Source organism: Oncorhynchus gorbuscha, unplaced genomic scaffold (genome assembly GCF_021184085.1).
Source record: "Oncorhynchus gorbuscha isolate QuinsamMale2020 ecotype Even-year unplaced genomic scaffold, OgorEven_v1.0 Un_scaffold_1626, whole genome shotgun sequence".
Classification (NCBI taxonomy): domain Eukaryota; kingdom Metazoa; phylum Chordata; class Actinopteri; order Salmoniformes; family Salmonidae; genus Oncorhynchus; species Oncorhynchus gorbuscha.
In genome coordinates this window covers 108,651-125,506 of record NW_025746352.1, presented here as the reverse complement: position 1 = coordinate 125,506, position 16,856 = coordinate 108,651, and the positions used below count along the sequence as shown (strand labels likewise).

Below are 16,856 nucleotides of genomic sequence, written 5' to 3'. Positions count from 1 at the left end.
GGGGTGGGGTTAGGGACATTTAACATTTAAGACATTTAAGTCATTTAGCAGACGCTCTTATCCAGAGCGACTTACAAATTGGTGCATTCACCTTATGACATCCAGTGGAACAGTCACTTTACAATAGTGCATCTAAAACTTAAGGGGGGGTGAGAGGGATTACTTATCCTATCCTAGGTATTCCTTAAAGAGGTGGGGTTTCAGGTGTCTCCGGAAGGTGGTGATTGACTCCGCTGTCCTGGCGTCGTGAGGGAGTTTGTTCCACCATTGGGGGCCAGGGCAGCGAACAGTTTTGACTGGGCTGAGCGGGAGCTGTACTTCCTCAGTGGTAGGGAGGCGAGCAGGCCAGAGGTGGATGAACGCAGTGCCCTTGTTTGGGTGTAGGGCCTGATCAGAGCCTGGAGGTACTGAGGTGCCGTTCCCCTCACAGCTCCGTAGGCAAGCACCATGGTCTTGTAGCGGATGCGAGCTTCAACTGGAAGCCAGTGGAGAGAACGGAGGAGCGGGGTGACGTGAGAGAACTTGGGAAGGTTGAACACCAGACGGGCTGCGGCGTTCTGGATCAGTTGAAGGGTTTAATGGCACAGGCAGGGAGCCCAGCCAACAGCGAGTTGCAGTAATCCAGACGGGAGATGACAAGTGCCTGGATTAGGACCTGCGCCGCTTCCTGTGTGAGGCAGGGTCGTACTCTGCGGATGTTGTAGAGCATGAACCTACAGGAACGGGCCACCGCATGATGTTAGTTGAGAACGACAGGGTGTTGTCCAGGATCACGCCAAGGTTCTTGGCGCTCTGGGAGGAGGACACAATGGAGTTGTCAACCGTGATGGCGAGATCATGGAACGGGCAGTCCCTCCCGGGAGGAAGAGCAGCTCCGTCTTGCCGAGGTTCAGCTTGAGGTGGTGATCCGTCATCCACACTGATATGTCTGCCAGACATGCAGAGATGCGATTCGCCACCTGGTCATCAGAAGGGGGAAAGGAGAAGATTAATTGTGTGTCGTCTGCATAGCAATGATAAGAGAGACCATGTGAGGTTATGACAGAGCCAAGTGACTTGGTGTATAGCGAGAATAGGAGAGGGCCAAGAACAGAGCCCTGGGGGACACCAGTGGTGAGAGCGCGTGGTGAGGAGACAGATTCTCGCCACGCCACCTGGTAGGAGCGACCTGTCAGGTAGGACGCAATCCAAGCGTGGGCCGCGCCGGAGATGCCCAACTCGGAGAGGGTGGAGAGGAGGATCTGATGGTTCACAGTATCGAAGGCAGCCGATAGATCTAGAAGGATGAGCAGAGGAGAGAGAGTTAGCTTTAGCAGTGCGGAGCGCCTCCGTGATACAGAGGAGAGCAGTCTCAGTTGAATGACTAGTCTTGAAACCTGACTGATTTGGATCAAGAAGGTCATTCAGAGAGAGATAGCGGGAGAGCTGGCCAAGGACGGCATGTTCAAGAGTTTTGGAGAGAAAAGAAAGAAGGGATACTGGTCTGTAATTGTTGACATCGGAGGGATCGAGTGTAGGTTTTTTCAGAAGGGTGCAACTCTCGCTCTCTTGAAGACGGAAGGGACGTAGCCAGCGGTCAGGGATGAGTTGATGAGCGAGGTGAGGTAAGGGAGAAGGTCTCCGGAAATGGTCTGGAGAAGAGAGGAGGGGATAGGGTCAAGCGGGCAGGTTGTTGGGCGGCCGGCCGTCACAAGACGCGAGATTTCATCTGGAGAGAGAGGGGAGAAAGAGGTCAGAGCACAGGGTAGGGCAGTGTGAGCAGAACCAGCGGTGTCGTTTGACTTAGCAAACGAGGATCGGATGTCGTCGACCTTCTTTTCGAAATGGTTGACGAAGTCATCTGCAGAGAGGGGAGGGGGGGGGGGGAGGATTCAGGAGGGAGGAGAAGGTGGCAAAGAGCTTCCTAGGGTTAGAGGCAGATGCTTGGAATTTAGCGTGGTAGAAAGTTGTTTTAACAGCAGAGACAGAGGAGGAATATGTAGAGAGGAGGGAGTGAAAGGATGCCAGGTCCGCAGGGAGGCAAGTTTTCCTCCATTTCCGCTCGGCTGCCCGGAGCCCTGTTCTGTGAGCTCGCAATGAGTCATCGAGCCACGGAGCGGGAGGGGAGGACCGAGCCGGCCTGGAGGATAGGGGACATAGAGAGTCAAGGGATGCAGAGAGGGAGGAGAGGAGGGTTGAGGAGGCAGAATCAGGAGATAGGTGGGAGAAGGTTTGAGCGGAGGGAAGAGATGATAGGATGGAAGAGGAGAGAGTAGCGGGGGAGAGAGAGCGAAGGTTGGGACGGCGCGATACCATCCGAGTAGGGGCAGTGTGGGAGGTGTTGGATGAGAGCGAGAAGGAAAAGGATACAAGGCAGTGGTCGGAGACTTGGAGGGGAGTTGCAATGAGGTTAGTGGAAGAACAGCATCTAGTAAAGATGAGGTCGAGCGTATTGCCTGCCTTGTGAGTAGGGGGGAAGGTGAGAGGGTGAGGTCAAAAGAGGAGAGGAGTGGAAAGAAGGAGGCAGAGAGGAAAGAGTCAAAGGTAGACGTGGGGAGGTTAAAGTCGCCCAGAACTGTGAGAGGTGAGCCGTCCTCAGGAAAGGAGCTTATCAAGGCATCAAGCTCATTGATGAACTCTCCGAGGAACCTGGAGGGCGATAAATGATAAGGATGTTAAGCTTGAAAGGGCTAGTAACTGTGACAGCATGGAATTCAAAGGAGGCGATAGACAGATGGGTAAGGGGAGAAAGAGAGAATGACCAATTGGGAGAGATGAGGATCCCGGTGCCACCACCCCGCTGACCAGACGCTCTCGGGGTGTGCGAGAACACGTGGGCGGACGAAGAGAGAGCAGTAGGAGTAGCAGTGTTGTCTGTGGTGATCCATGTTTCCGTCAGTGCCAAGAAGTCGAGGGACTGGAGGGAGGCATAGGCTGAGATGAACTCTGCCTTGTTGACCGCAGATTGGCAGTTCCAGAGGCTACCGGAGACCTGGAACTCCACGTGGGTCGTGCGCTGGGACCACCAGAGTAGGGTGGCCGCGGCCACGCGGTGTGGAGCGTTTGTATGGTCTGTGCAGAGAGGAGAGAACAGGGATAAACAGACACATAGTTGACAGGCTACAGAAGAGGCTACGCTAATGCAAAGGAGATTGGAATGACAAGTGGACTACACGTCTCGAATGTTCAGAAAGTTAAGCTACGTAGCAAGAATCTTATTGACTAAAATGATTAAAATGATACAGTACTGCTGAAGTAGGCCAGCTGGCAGTGGGTGCGTTGTTGACACTACACTAATCAAGTCGTTCCGTTGAGTGTAATAGTTTCTGCAGTGTTGCTATTCGGGGGCTAGCTAGCAGTGTTGTTTACGTTACGTTGCGTTAAAAGAACGACAATAGCTGGCTAGCGAACCTAGAAAATCGCTCTAGACTACACAATTATCTTTGATACAAAGACGGCTATGTAGCTAGCTATGTAGCTAGCTACGATCAAACAAGTCAAACCGTTGTACTGTAATGAAATGAAGTGAAAATGTGATACTACCTGTGAATGCGACCGGGTTGTTGAGTTCTATACAGAAGACGTTGGCTAGCTAGCAGAGTCACCTACGTTAAGGACGACAAATAGCTGGCTAGCTAACCTCGGTAAATTAAGATAATCACTCTAAGACTACACACTCTAAACCTAAACAACACAATTAACTTGGATACGATGATACGAAGACAGCAAAGACAGCTATGTAGCTAGCTAACACTACACTAATCAAGTCGTTCAGTTGAGTGTAATAGTTTCTCCAGTGCAGCTAATCAGTGGACGTTAGCTAGCTGGCTAGTGAAGACTACGTTAGGACGGCGAAATACGATAATTACGCAATTATCTTTGATACAAAGACGGCTATGTAGCTAGCTGAGAAGAAATTGCTAAGATTAGACAAATCAAACCGTTGTGCTATAATGAAATATAATGAAAAAGTTATACTACCCGCGGGAGCGAAGTGCAGATGCGACCACTCGCTCCAACCGGAACCGGTTGGAGCGAGTAGGTGGGATGGACTGAAAGTAGCTGAGGGGTGGGGTTAGGGAGATAGGTGGGATGGACTGAAAGTAGCTGAGGGGTGGGGTTAGGGAGATAGGTGGGATGGACTGAGAGTAGCGGGGATTAGGGAGATAGGCGAGATGAACTGAGAGTACCGGAGGGGTGAGATTAGGGAGATATAGGTGGGATGGACTGAGAGTAGCTGTGGGGTTAGGGAGATAGGTGGGATGGACTGAGAGTAGCTGAGGGGTGGGGTTAGGGATATAGGTGGGATGGACTGAGAGTAGCTGAGGGGTGGGGTTAGGGAGATAGGTGGGATGGACTGAGAGTAGCGGGGGTTAGGGAGATAGGCGGGATGAACTGAGAGTACCGGAGGGATGGGATTAGGGAGATAGGTGGGATGGACTGAAAGTAGCTGAGGGGTGGGGTTAGGGAGATAGGTGGGATGAACTGAGAGTAGCGGGGGTTAGGGAGATAGGCGGGATGCACGGAGAGTACCGGAGGGATGGGATTAGGGAGATATAGGTGGGATGGACCGAGAGTAGCTGAGGGGTGGGGTTAGGGAGATAGTTGGGATGGACTGAGAGTAGCTGTGGGGTTAGGGAGATAGGCGGGATGAACTGAGAGTACCGGAGGGGTGAGATTAGGGAGATATAGGTGGGATGGACTGAAAGTAGCTGAGGGGTGGGGTTAGGGAGATAGGTGGGATGGACTGAAAGTAGCTGAGGGGTGGGGTTAGGGAGATAGGTGGGATGGACTGAAAGTAGCTGAGGGGTTAGGGAGATAGGTGGGATGGACTGAAAGTAGCTGAGTGGTTAGGGAGATAGGTGGGATGGACTGAACGTAGCTGAGGGGTTAGGGAGATAGGTGGGATGGACTGAAAGTAGCTGAGGGGTTAGGGAGATAGGTGGGATGGACTGAAAGTAGCTGAGGGGTGGGTTTAAAAGCCCATGTTATATAATTGTTATGAATAAAACACAATTTATAATGTAAGTACTACTGTAACTACTGTAAAAAGCTGTAAAAGTTTGTTTTTGTTTGTACTTCTGGGGGGGGGGGGGGGTGCAAAATATGACATTAAAGTGCGATGTGGACTCACATACACCACATCATGTTTGTTTTTATTATAATAGGTGTGTCTATTTTCTATGTCCCAGGTGATCCAGAGAACATCCTGTGTATAATATGTCCGGCTCTGTCCCAAGCCGCTCTCGAGTTTACCCTGATGTAAACACACAGAGGCCTCGGGAGTACTGGGACTACGAGTCCCATGTGGTGGAATGGGGGTACGTAGTGCGTGTGTGGTTCAAAGCTGAACACATTGTTTTCTGTTGCATGTTCTGATATGTGTGTTAGATTCTAGTTGGTGTTACCTAGCTGAAATTGTCACGCCATCACATTGCTTGCCAATTCTCTTCACTATGTAGGAACCAAGATGACTACCAGCTGGTGCGCAAACTAGGACGAGGCAAATACAGTGAGGTGTTTGAAGCCATAAATATCACCAACAATGAGAAGGTTGTTGTCAAAATTCTCAAGGTTGGTACCATATTAATTATAATTGATTTTAGTATTGGCATTTTATCCCCTGACTCAAATTTCGCTCCTCGCCAAAGAGACGTACTGTATGAAGTCCTGATGGTATTTGGTTATGTTTGTCGATAGCCAGTCAAAAAGAAGAAAATCAAGAGAGAAATCAAGATTCTAGAAAACTTGCGAGGCGGTCCCAACATCATCTCACTTTTAGATATCGTCAAGGATCCTGTGGTGAGTGGAGCTCATGATCCTAATTTCTATAAGTCTGTCCTAGTAAAGTGTAAATCGTAACACAACCACATGCTTGTTTTTTGTGTGCCTTTTTTTTTCAATGACTGTTGCTCAATCACTAAGCAGAAACAATGTGGTTCATATTCAGCTACCTCCATCCAGAGTTTACCCTAGGATTTTTTTCAGCAGCTGTGGCAAAGTTAGCGGGGAGTGGCCAATGGGGCCGTTTTAGAGGCCCTCTTAGCCGCAGAGACAAAATGTTGCTGTTTTAAATGGGGATGCACGAGATATCAGTGAACATATCGGAATCGGCCAATATTAGCTAAAAATGCCAACGCTGGTATCGGCCCGATGTCTAGATTAAAGCAGATGTTAAAAACCGGTGTCAAAGCTGACGTGCATACCTATATAACGTAGGTACATGACGTGCATACCTATATAACGTAGGTACATGACGTGCATACCTATATAACGTAGGTACATGACTTAATGACGCCACGTAAAATGTAGCGCTACACGTGCAACACAGCATTCCTAACCTAGCCCACAATGTCTGCTGTGTGTATCGAGCAGTCAACAAGTCGAGCGGTCAGATGAAAGAGTAAGACCATTTCAGCGAGACAACTCAAATGCAAAATCCATTAAAGCCAAGATAATGGAATGAATTGCCCTTGACAATCCAACTGTTCTCTGTCGTGGGTGATATTGGCTTTCGGCGACTGGTCGAGCCCCGGTACACACTACCAATTGCTCTATTTTTCAGATGTTTCCCTACCGGAGCAGCCAGCTAGCTTCATCTGGCTAGTGAGGCTTGACCGGAGCGGCTTATGTGTTGTGAAGCTAGCCACAATACGGATTAGGCACAATAGTGGAATTTGAGCTTTGCCTTTCAAAATAAAAGTATGTCATTGACTGTGATGCAAATGAATACAAATATAATTATGCCATACTTTTATTTTGAAGGCTAACCACAAAGTTCACTAGTGTGGCTAATCCTTATTGTGGCTAGCTTCACATAGATGGGTCTGACCACCATTAATCAAATAACCCTAATTTATCAGACAGTTCTTATTTTAGATGATGACACGTAGCTATATAGTGAAACATGATGTCGTTTTGCTAAGTTTTTGGGAAAAAATTACATTGTTTGCATCCATGAGCTAGCTATCTTTTTTTTCATGACCAGCACCATAGGTGCGCGAGACAACTTTACCAGCATCATAGCATACGTATTGATGAATCCCTTGTGACACGAAATAATTAATGAACGCGTTAAATTATTATTTGACGTGCAGTCATATTCAGGTCCTGATTGGTCAACAAGCTTAATTGACACGCAAAGACAAAAAAGGGGTTCCAAAGAAATCCTGGTTGAGAATGAAACGAATGACAACACTGCGTCCATGTGTGTGTTTTAACTATTTAACTGTACTAGAATGCTTAAAAGGCCGCTAAAATTTTAAATATCGGTTATCGGTATTGGGGGTTTTTTTGACGAGGAAAATATCGGATATCGGCCAAAAATGTCATATCGGTGCATCACTAGTTTTAAAGCTAATTTCCTGCAATTCTACCTATTGTGTCATTGGGCGGAGAGAACAATTGCAGTTTTAAAGCACATTTCCTGCAATTCAACACATTTTGCCATGGCTTATGCCTTGTTCTTATGCTATCTGAGAGACTCAAACATTATAATAAAATCAATGCCATGTAATTTAAAAAACAAACAAATTATTCTCCCTGACTGTCTAGTTTTTATTTTGGTGGTTGTTAGTTGTCAAAGATGATCTTATTTTAAAATATATAATAATAATATAATAATAATATATGCCATTTAGCAAATCAAACAAATTATTCAGTCATGTGTGCATACATTTTATTTTGGTGGTCCCGTTAGTTGTCAAAGATGATCTTATTTTAAAATGCTCTACCAACTTCTACTTTATACCTGGTTTGAATCATTTGAGTTTACATTGAAAACGTTTTACCATCCTGATTCTTCTTCTTTTTTTCAAATGTATTTTTTGTGTGTTCTGGTTGAGTGAATGATTGTAGTTATTGTAGTTCCTCATGCCTTTTCTTATGTCTTCTCAGTCTCGAACTCCCGCGCTGGTTTTTGAGCATGTCAACAACACTGATTTCAAGGTGAGGAGAGAGACCATGTTCATCTGTCTGTACAGAATTCTAATAATCCTTACACTCTGAACCAATGTCCAGCCATCTCATTTTGATACTTTAAAAAAATTCTCTGTATTTCAGCAACTGTATCAAACTTTATCAGACTTCGACATACGATTCTACATGTTTGAAATCTTGAAGGTAAGGGATGGTTTCAAAAAACACATAAAACACCTCACTGCACAACGCCTCTCCCCCATGTGACCTACTTGTTGTGTGTATGTACTGACATGTGACCTACTTGTTGTGTGTATGTACTGACATGTGACCTACTTGTTGTGTGTATGTACTGACATGTGACCTACTTGTTGTGTGTATGTACTGACATGTGACCTACTTGTTGTGTGTATGTACTGACATGTGATCTACTTGTTGTGTGTATGTACTGACATGTGACCTACTTGTTGTGTGTATGTACTGACATGTGACCTACTTGTTGTGTGTATGTACTGACATGTGACCTACTTGTTGTGTGTATGTACTGACATGTGATCTACTTGTTGTGTGTATGTACTGACATGACCTACTTGTTGTGTGTATGTACTGACATGTGACCTACTTGTTGTGTGTATGTACTGACATGTGACCTACTTGTTGTGTGTATGTACTGACATGTGACCTACTTGTTGTGTGTATGTACTGACATGTGACCTACTTGTTGTGTGTATGTACTGACATGTGACCTACTTGTTGTGTGTATGTACTGACATGTGACCTACTTGTTGTGTGTATGTACTGACATGTATGTGTAACTGATAGATGCACTCACACTACATGTAAATGTTTTTAAATATATGTATTTTGTCTGTAATGTCTGTTATGTCGGACCCAGTAAGACTAATTGTCTCCATTGACGTCGACTAATGGGGATCCTAATAAATCCAATCAAATCTCAGATCCCAATGATACATCTGGCATTTAGACTACTGTTAGCTTAAACCATGACCTAATTGTTTCTTCTCAGGCCCTTGACTACTGTCACAGTATGGGGATCATGCACAGAGATGTCAAGCCACACAATGTGATGATTGATCATGAACACAGAAAGGTATGGATTCAGGCTCTTCATTCATTCTGTTACTATAGCTTGGATCACTACCATAATTAACCAGCCCACTTTGTTAGATGTTTTTGTTTCCTTATTGTTGCTTATTGTAAAGTGTCTTTGGGTTTTTAGAAAAGCTCTAAATAAGACCTGTGTATTAATAGTGTTATTATCATAGAACTAGAACTCAGAATTAGGGATGAGAACTTATTATTAAGCAGGGTAGCCTAGTGGTTAGAGCATTGGACTAGTAACCGAAAGGTTGCAAGTTCAAATCCCCGAGCCGACAAGGTACAAAGTCTGTCGTTCTGCCCCTGAACAGGCAGTTTACCCACTGTTCCTAGGCCGTCATTGAAAATAAGAATTTGTTCTTAACTGACTTGCCTAGTAAAATAAAGGTTAAAAAAATAATATTTTTTAAATAAAATAAAAACACAAGCAATAATGACTATTCTCTTGTAGCTCCGCCTGATCGACTGGGGCTTGGCAGAGTTCTACCACCCTAACCAGGAGTACAATGTGAGAGTGGCCTCGCGCTACTTCAAAGGACCTGAGCTGCTGGTAGACTACCAGGTGAGACCACTCAATACAGTCTGACAAGACTAGTTATAAACATGAAACTGACTAGTCTAGTTGGCCACATCTACAGTAGCATGTTGTTAATGTAGTTATAATAATGTAGGTGTAAGTTGGTACAGTAATGTAGTCATTGATGTTTTAAGCACAGCGCTCACCCCCCCTCTCTCTTTATTTCAGATGTATGACTACAGTTTAGACATGTGGAGTTTGGGCTGTATGTTGGCCAGCATGATCTTCAGGAAGGAGCCTTTCTTCCATGGACACGACAACTACGACCAGGTAGAATTGTCTCTCATGGTGCTGATCACATTGTCTTGATATTGAATCCTGGTGCACCAGTCTCTACTACAACAGCACTGATTTGAGCTGGATGTCTTGTTGCTCTCTTAGTTGACTGCCAGTTGAATTGCAACTTTCTGTAGGATTACAAGTAAGTATTTTGATTGAGTGTTTTGGTTTGTCTACAATCAGGTGAGAAGAATTGAGTCTCTCAGTGCTGATGAACAACCCTCAAACAATGTGTTGATCATGATGAGACGACAGTCTTTACAACAAGGCTGATGGTTGATATTTAGTGCATACTTCTAGCCCTCTTACTTGACTGCCATTTGAATTCCAGATGTAGGCCTCAGGCTTTTGTTTTAGTTTGTCTTCCCTGTAAAATGTTCTGTTTCTGTTTTACAGCTCGTACGGATTGCTAAAGTCCTCGGCACAGAGGACTTGTATGACTACATCGACAAGTACAACATTGAACTAGACCCACGGTTTAATGACATTCTGGGCAGGTAAGAATAGCCAACATTTCATCGTCAGATTACTTCAACAGAACTGGGCTTCAGAATGTATTACTAAATGGTCCAAATACTCAATGTGAATGTCAATTTCTACCTGACCCCTGCCTTGAGTAATTCAGGTTAATAATGCCCAATATATTGACCCATTTAACAGAAAGAGTTGAACGGCGAAAGCCCCTCAGACATGACAATTCAACAGAGTACTCATGGGTACGGTCCATTTGGCCACCAGTCTCTTTCCATCTATTCATATGACTTGTTCATTTTTTGTTGTCTCCTTTTCCCCAAAAAGTCTTTGTAAAAGTGTATTGAGAGAACTTTGTGAATCTACACTCTGAATGAATGTTGAATTGATTTTATGTATTGACCTCTCTCTCCTGGTCCATTCTCCAGACACTCCCGTAAGAGGTGGGAGAGGTTTGTGCACAGTGAGAACCAGCACCTGGTGAGCACCGAGGCTCTGGACTTCCTGGACAAGCTGCTGCGTTACGACCACAACGCTCGCCTCACGGCCCGGGAGGCCATGGAACACCCATACTTCTGTGAGTTTCCCCTCCGCCTCCACTCAGACTTCTCCATATAGGCCTGCTGCATAAGACACCTAACTGAATGTTTAAGTGCTAGAACCCTCGCTTGATCTTAAGATTATGGTGCTAAATTATGCCTCAATACACTTTTCTTTTTGAAGTACTTGCTAAAAAAAGAAGGTTCATATTCAGTGGATTCTCTTGCAGCCATTGAACACATTGAAGCAGAAGGCTTTTTAACAGATATTTACAGTTTCTTCAGAGGAGTTCATGTGACTACAGTATACATTTGACATTTTAGCCCTTTAGTCAATGCTCTTATCCACAGCGACTTACAATTAGTGCATTCATCTTAAGATGTATTGTCGTCTCACCAAGCTATCACAATCATATCAAGTACACTTTCCCTCAACGTGTGGGTGGGAGGGCCAATAGACCAGAGGTGGTGGAACGGAGGGCTCGGGTTGGGATGTAGGCTTTTCAAATAAGCCTGATGGTAGGGAAGGACAGTTCCTCTTGCTGCTGCGTAGGCAAGCATCAGGGTCTTGGAGATGATGCCAGCTTCGACTGGAAGCAAGTGGCATGTGCGGAGGAACCAGGTGACATGGGAGAACTAGGTCAGAGATGACACGCTCAAGTGTTTTGGGGGGAAAAAAGAAGACATAACCGGTCTGTTCTTGACGTCAGAGAGTTTGAGTGTTGGTATCATAGCTGGTGGTGGATTGTGTTAATGAGTGTTGCTATCATAGCTGGTGGTGGATTGTGTTAATGAGTGTTGGTATCATAGCTGGTGGTGGATTGTGTTAATGAGTGTTGCTATCATAGCTGGTGGTGGATTGTGTTAATGAGTGTTGGTATCATAGCTGGTGGTGGATTGTGTTAATGAGTGTTGGTATCATAGCTGTTGGTGGATTGTGTTAATGAGTGTTGCTATCATAGCTGGTGGTGGATTGTGTTAATGAGTGTTGCTATCATAGCTGGTGGTGGATTGTGTTAATGAGTGTTGCTATCATAGCTGGTGGGGGATTGTGTTAATGAGTGTTGCTATCATAGCTGGTGGTGGATTGTGTTAATGAGTGTTGCTATCATAGCTGGTGGTGGATTGTGTTGGTATCATAGCTGTTGGTGGATTGTGTTAATGAGTGTTGCTATCATAGCTGTTGGTGGATTGTGTTAATGAGTGTTGCTATCATAGCTGGTGGTGGATTGTGTTGGTATCATAGCTGTTGGTGGATTGTGTTAATGAGTGTTGCTATCATAGCTGGTGGTGGATTGTGTTGGTATCATAGCTGTTGGTGGATTGTGTTTATGAGTGTTGCTATCATAGCTGGTGGTGGATTGTGTTTATGAGTGTTGGTATCATAGCTGGTGGTGGATTGTGTTTATGAGTGTTGCTATCATAGCTGTCGGTGGATTGTGTTGGTATCATAGCTGTTGGTGGATTGTGTTAATGAGTGTTGCTATCATAGCTGGTGGTGGATTGTGTTGGTATCATAGCTGTTGGTGGATTGTGTTAATGAGTGTTGCTATCATAGCTGGTGGTGGATTGTGTTGGTATCATAGCTGTTGGTGGATTGTGTTAATGAGTGTTGCTATCATAGCTGTTGGTGGATTGTGTTTATGAGTGTTGCTATCATAGCTGGTGGTGGATTGTGTTAATGAGTGTTGCTATCATAGCTGTTGGTGGATTGTGTTTATGAGTGTTGCTATCATAGCTGTTGGTGGATTGTGTTTATGAGTGTTGCTATCATAGCTGGTGGTGGATTGTGTTTATGAGTGTTGCTATCATAGCTGGTGGTGGATTGTGTTAATGAGTGTTGGTATCATAGCTGGTGGTGGATTGTGTTTATGAGTGTTGCTATCATAGCTGGTGGTGGATTGTGTTAATGAGTGTTGGTATCATAGCTGGTGGTGGATTGTGTTTATGAGTGTTGCTATCATAGCTGTCGGTGGATTGTGTTAATGAGTGTTGCTATCATAGCTGTTGGTGGATTGTGTTAATGAGTGTTGCTATCATAGCTGTTGGTGGATTGTGTTAATGAGTGTTGCTATCATAGCTGTTGGTGGATTGTGTTAATGAGTGTTGGTATCATAGCTGTTGGTGGATTGTGTTAATGAGTGTTGCTATCATAGCTGTCGGTGGATTGTGTTAATGAGTGTTGCTATCATAGCTGTCGGTGGATTGTGTTGCTATCATAGCTGTCGGTGGATTGTGTTAATGAGTGTTGCTATCATAGCTGTTGGTGGATTGTGTTAATGAGTGTTGCTATCATAGCTGTTGGTGGATTGTGTTAATGAGTGTTGCTATCATAGCTGTTGGTGGATTGTGTTAATGAGTGTTGCTATCATAGCTGTTGGTGGATTGTGTTAATGAGTGTTGCTATCATAGCTGTTGGTGGATTGTGTTTATGAGGGTTGCTATCATAGCTGTCGGTGGATTGTTAATGAGTGTTGGTATCATAGTTGTTGGTGGATTGTGTTGGTATCATAGCTGTCGGTGGATTGTGTTAATGAGTGTTGCTATCATAGCTGTCGGTGGATTGTGTTGGTATCATAGCTGTCGGTGGATTGTGTTAATGAGTGTTGCTATCATAGCTGTCGGTGGATTGTGTTGGTATCATAGCTGTCGGTGGATTGTGTTGGTATTATAGCTGTCGGTGGATTGTGTTGGTATCATAGCTGTCGGTGGATTGTGTTGGTATTATAGCTGTCGGTAGATTGTGTTGGTATCATAGCTGTCGGTGGATTGTGTTAATGAGTGTTGGTATCATAGCTGTCGGTGGATTGTGTTAATGAGTGTTGGTATCATAGCTGTCGGTGGATTGTGTTGGTATCATAGCTGTCGGTGGATTGTGTTGGTATCATAGCTGTCGGTGGATTGTGTTGGTATCATAGCTGTCGGTGGATTGTGTTAATGAGTGTTGGTATCATAGCTGTCGGTGGATTGTGTTAATGAGTGTTGGTATCATAGCTGTCGGTGGATTGTGTTAATGAGTGTTGGTATTATAGCTGTCGGTGGATTGTGTTGGTATCGGTGGATTGTGTTGGTATCATAGCTGTCGGTGGATTGTGTTAATGAGTGTTGGTATCATAGCTGTCGGTGGATTGTGTTAATGAGTGTTGGTATCATAGCTGTCGGTGGATTGTGTTAATGAGTATTGGTATCATAGCTGTTGGTGGATTGTGTTAATGAGTGTTGCTATCATAGCTGTCGGTGGATTGTGTTAATGAGTGTTGGTATTATAGTTGTTGGTGGATTGTGTTAATGAGTGTTGGTATCATAGCTGTCGGTGGATTGTGTTAATGAATATTGCTATCATAGCTGTCAGTGGATTGTGTTAATGAGTGTTGCTATCATAGCTGTCAGTGGATTGTGTTGCTATCATAGCTGTCGGCGGATTGTGTTAATGAGTGTTGATTTTGAAGATATCTGATTGTCTCTCTCTCTCTCTGATGCCAGACTCCGTTGTTAAAGATCAGGGAAGGGGCAGCACTCCTGGAGGAATAGTTACCAGCTCCACTCCAGTCAGCTCTTCCAGTATGATGGCAGGTAAGTCATCCAACACTGCATTTTGGTCTTTGGGCTTTGGTCAAAAGTAGTGCACTATTTAGGGTATAGGGTGCTATTGGGCCCTATCAATAGTAGTGCACTATTTAGGGCATAGGGTGCCACTCCCTGGGAAGATGTGCTGTTATCATTACACTTTGTATATTGTTTGAATGGTTTCCCAACACCAGTGTTTTATTTGTGATCTATGGTGAGTACTCCTGACTAGGGCTGTTGCAGTGATCATATTACTGGCAGTCACGAGTCATGAAGGCAGTCAAATTCCCCATGACCGTTTAGTCACAGTAATTAGACTTCTCCAAGCTCTAATGTTGCTGCTGGTCATTAGTAGCCTACCAAACTTGCTAACTGCTTGGTACTCCACTCTATTGTCCCTCTAATCACTCTGACATCAATTTATTTACAACATTTTCATGCCAGCCAGCCTACCTGGCTTTAGACCTGTCTTAAATAAATCATGGATTTATTGTGATGATGTAGGCTATATTTATTAGACTTTTTACAATGTAAATGTCCCTAACATCTGCATCAGTGGCCTGAAGGCTATGTGTGGAAGCCAGAAGATGCTAAATGTGTTTGTTAATTAACGGTCAATTACCGTGAGACCAACAGTTATTTGCTTGACAATCACCGGCTGATTTAGTGACCGCCACAGCCCTACTCCTGACCATAGATCACACTGCTCTCTTCTTTCACTTCCTGTCAATAAGTGTTCTGACAGTAGAAGTCATTGGTGAGAATGTGTCCACTATCTCTTGTAGGTATCACCTCCACAAAGGCACTGGCTAACAACGCTGGATCACCTGTCATCTCTGCCCCCAACACTCTGGCCCCACAAGTCCCAGCGGCCGGGGCACAGCCCTGAAACCTCCACCCCCTCCTCCCAGTGGCTGCCGGGGCACAGCCCTGAAACCTCCACCCCCTCCTCCCAGCGGCCGGGGCACAGCCCTGAATCCTCCACCCCCTCATCCCAGCGGCTGCCGGGCACAGCCCTGAAATCTCCACCACCTCCTCCCAGCGGCTGCCGGGCACAGCCCTGAAACCTCCACCCCCTCATCCCAGCGGCTGCCGGGGCACAGCCCTGAAACCTCCACCTCCTCCCAGTGGCTGCCGGGGCACAGCCCTGAAAGCTCCACCCCTCCTCCCAGCGGCCGGGGCACAGCCTGAAAGCTCCACCCCCTCCTCCCAGTGGCTGCCGGGGCACAGACCTGAAACCTCCACCCCCTCCTCCCAGCGGCCGGGGCACAGACCTGAAACCTCCACCCCCTCCTCCCAGCGGCCGGGGCACAGACCTGAAACCTCCACCCCTCTCCTCCCAGCGGCTGCCGGGGCACAGCCCTGAAACCTCCACCTCCCAGCGGCTGCCGGGGACAGCCCTGAAACCTCCACCTCCCATCAGCCGCCGGAGCACAGCCCTGAAACCACCACCTCCTCATGGGACCTCCTCACCTATGTTTGTGTGGGCCCGTGGGTCGGTTCAGCCCACCCCACTCTCTACTATGTGTTGGCCTGGCCAGTGGGTTTCCTTTTTATTACATTGAGAAGAATGACGGAGAAAAGATGTTGAAATTGCTTTTCCCTGTTCAGTTATATTTTGAGTTCTGGACTTGACATCATGTTTTATTTGTCACCTGTCTGGATGATTTGGTCTAGGAATTCTCATACGATGTAGACATGATGATGAAGAGAATGGATAATAACATTTATTTTGTATGTCCCAAATATACAGTCTAGCTTGAAACAGTTTGTTTGGGGATTCCTGCTGTTGCAATACACTGAACCTGTAGACAACTTCACAAAACGAGACAGGATTCTCTGATGTAGCCCCCACTTGGCAGTGCTGGATAGTTGCTCACACACTACTGTTAAGTGCAGGAGTTACCGGTGTTTTGAAGTTGTTAGAAGCTATCGTACTTGGATTGGACATCTGTAGATACTCTACAGTAACTGTTAGGTTGCATGCACCAAATGCTGACTATCACAGGGTCAATAGTTTGCCAATTTGGTGTTACTTTTACTTCTGAATACATGTTTGTTTGTTTTTTAATGTGGTCTCTTACACATGATTTTGAATACATAGGCAATTTTGTAACTTTTTGTTTTATTTTGGGAGGAGTCTTATCACTTGCAAAAAAATCGACTTCATAAATAAACAATTTTAAACAGGCAAATATGAATAGTCCTTTATCATTGTATGTTTTCTGTTCTTTCTGTGAAATGTACAGACATTGATGCTGTTGAAACCCTGGGAAATATATGCATGGTTAGATTGGTGTAAAAGCAACACAGACAGATGAATTTATTTCAACTAGCCCAGCCTAACGTATTATGTAATGGAGTCTAAACAACAAATGTTTTCTATTTTATTTAACCTTTATTTAACT

General features: G+C 45.2%; 1 protein-coding gene across 1 annotated transcript; it reads left to right on the top strand.

Annotated features, from left to right (window-relative positions):
• Nucleotides 1-5,146: 5,146 nt before the first annotated feature.
• On the top strand, nucleotides 5,147-15,545 carry LOC124023555 (casein kinase II subunit alpha-like). The gene is made up of 12 exons (XM_046337936.1): nucleotides 5,147-5,300; nucleotides 5,442-5,553; nucleotides 5,680-5,781; nucleotides 7,876-7,926; nucleotides 8,041-8,100; nucleotides 8,924-9,007; nucleotides 9,467-9,577; nucleotides 9,761-9,862; nucleotides 10,268-10,368; nucleotides 10,771-10,919; nucleotides 14,365-14,454; nucleotides 15,234-15,545. The coding sequence occupies exons 1-12, from the start codon at nucleotides 5,200-5,202 to the stop codon at nucleotides 15,335-15,337; spliced, it is 1,167 nt and encodes a 388-aa protein (XP_046193892.1). The 5' UTR covers nucleotides 5,147-5,199; the 3' UTR covers nucleotides 15,338-15,545.
• Nucleotides 15,546-16,856: the final 1,311 nt, after the last annotated feature.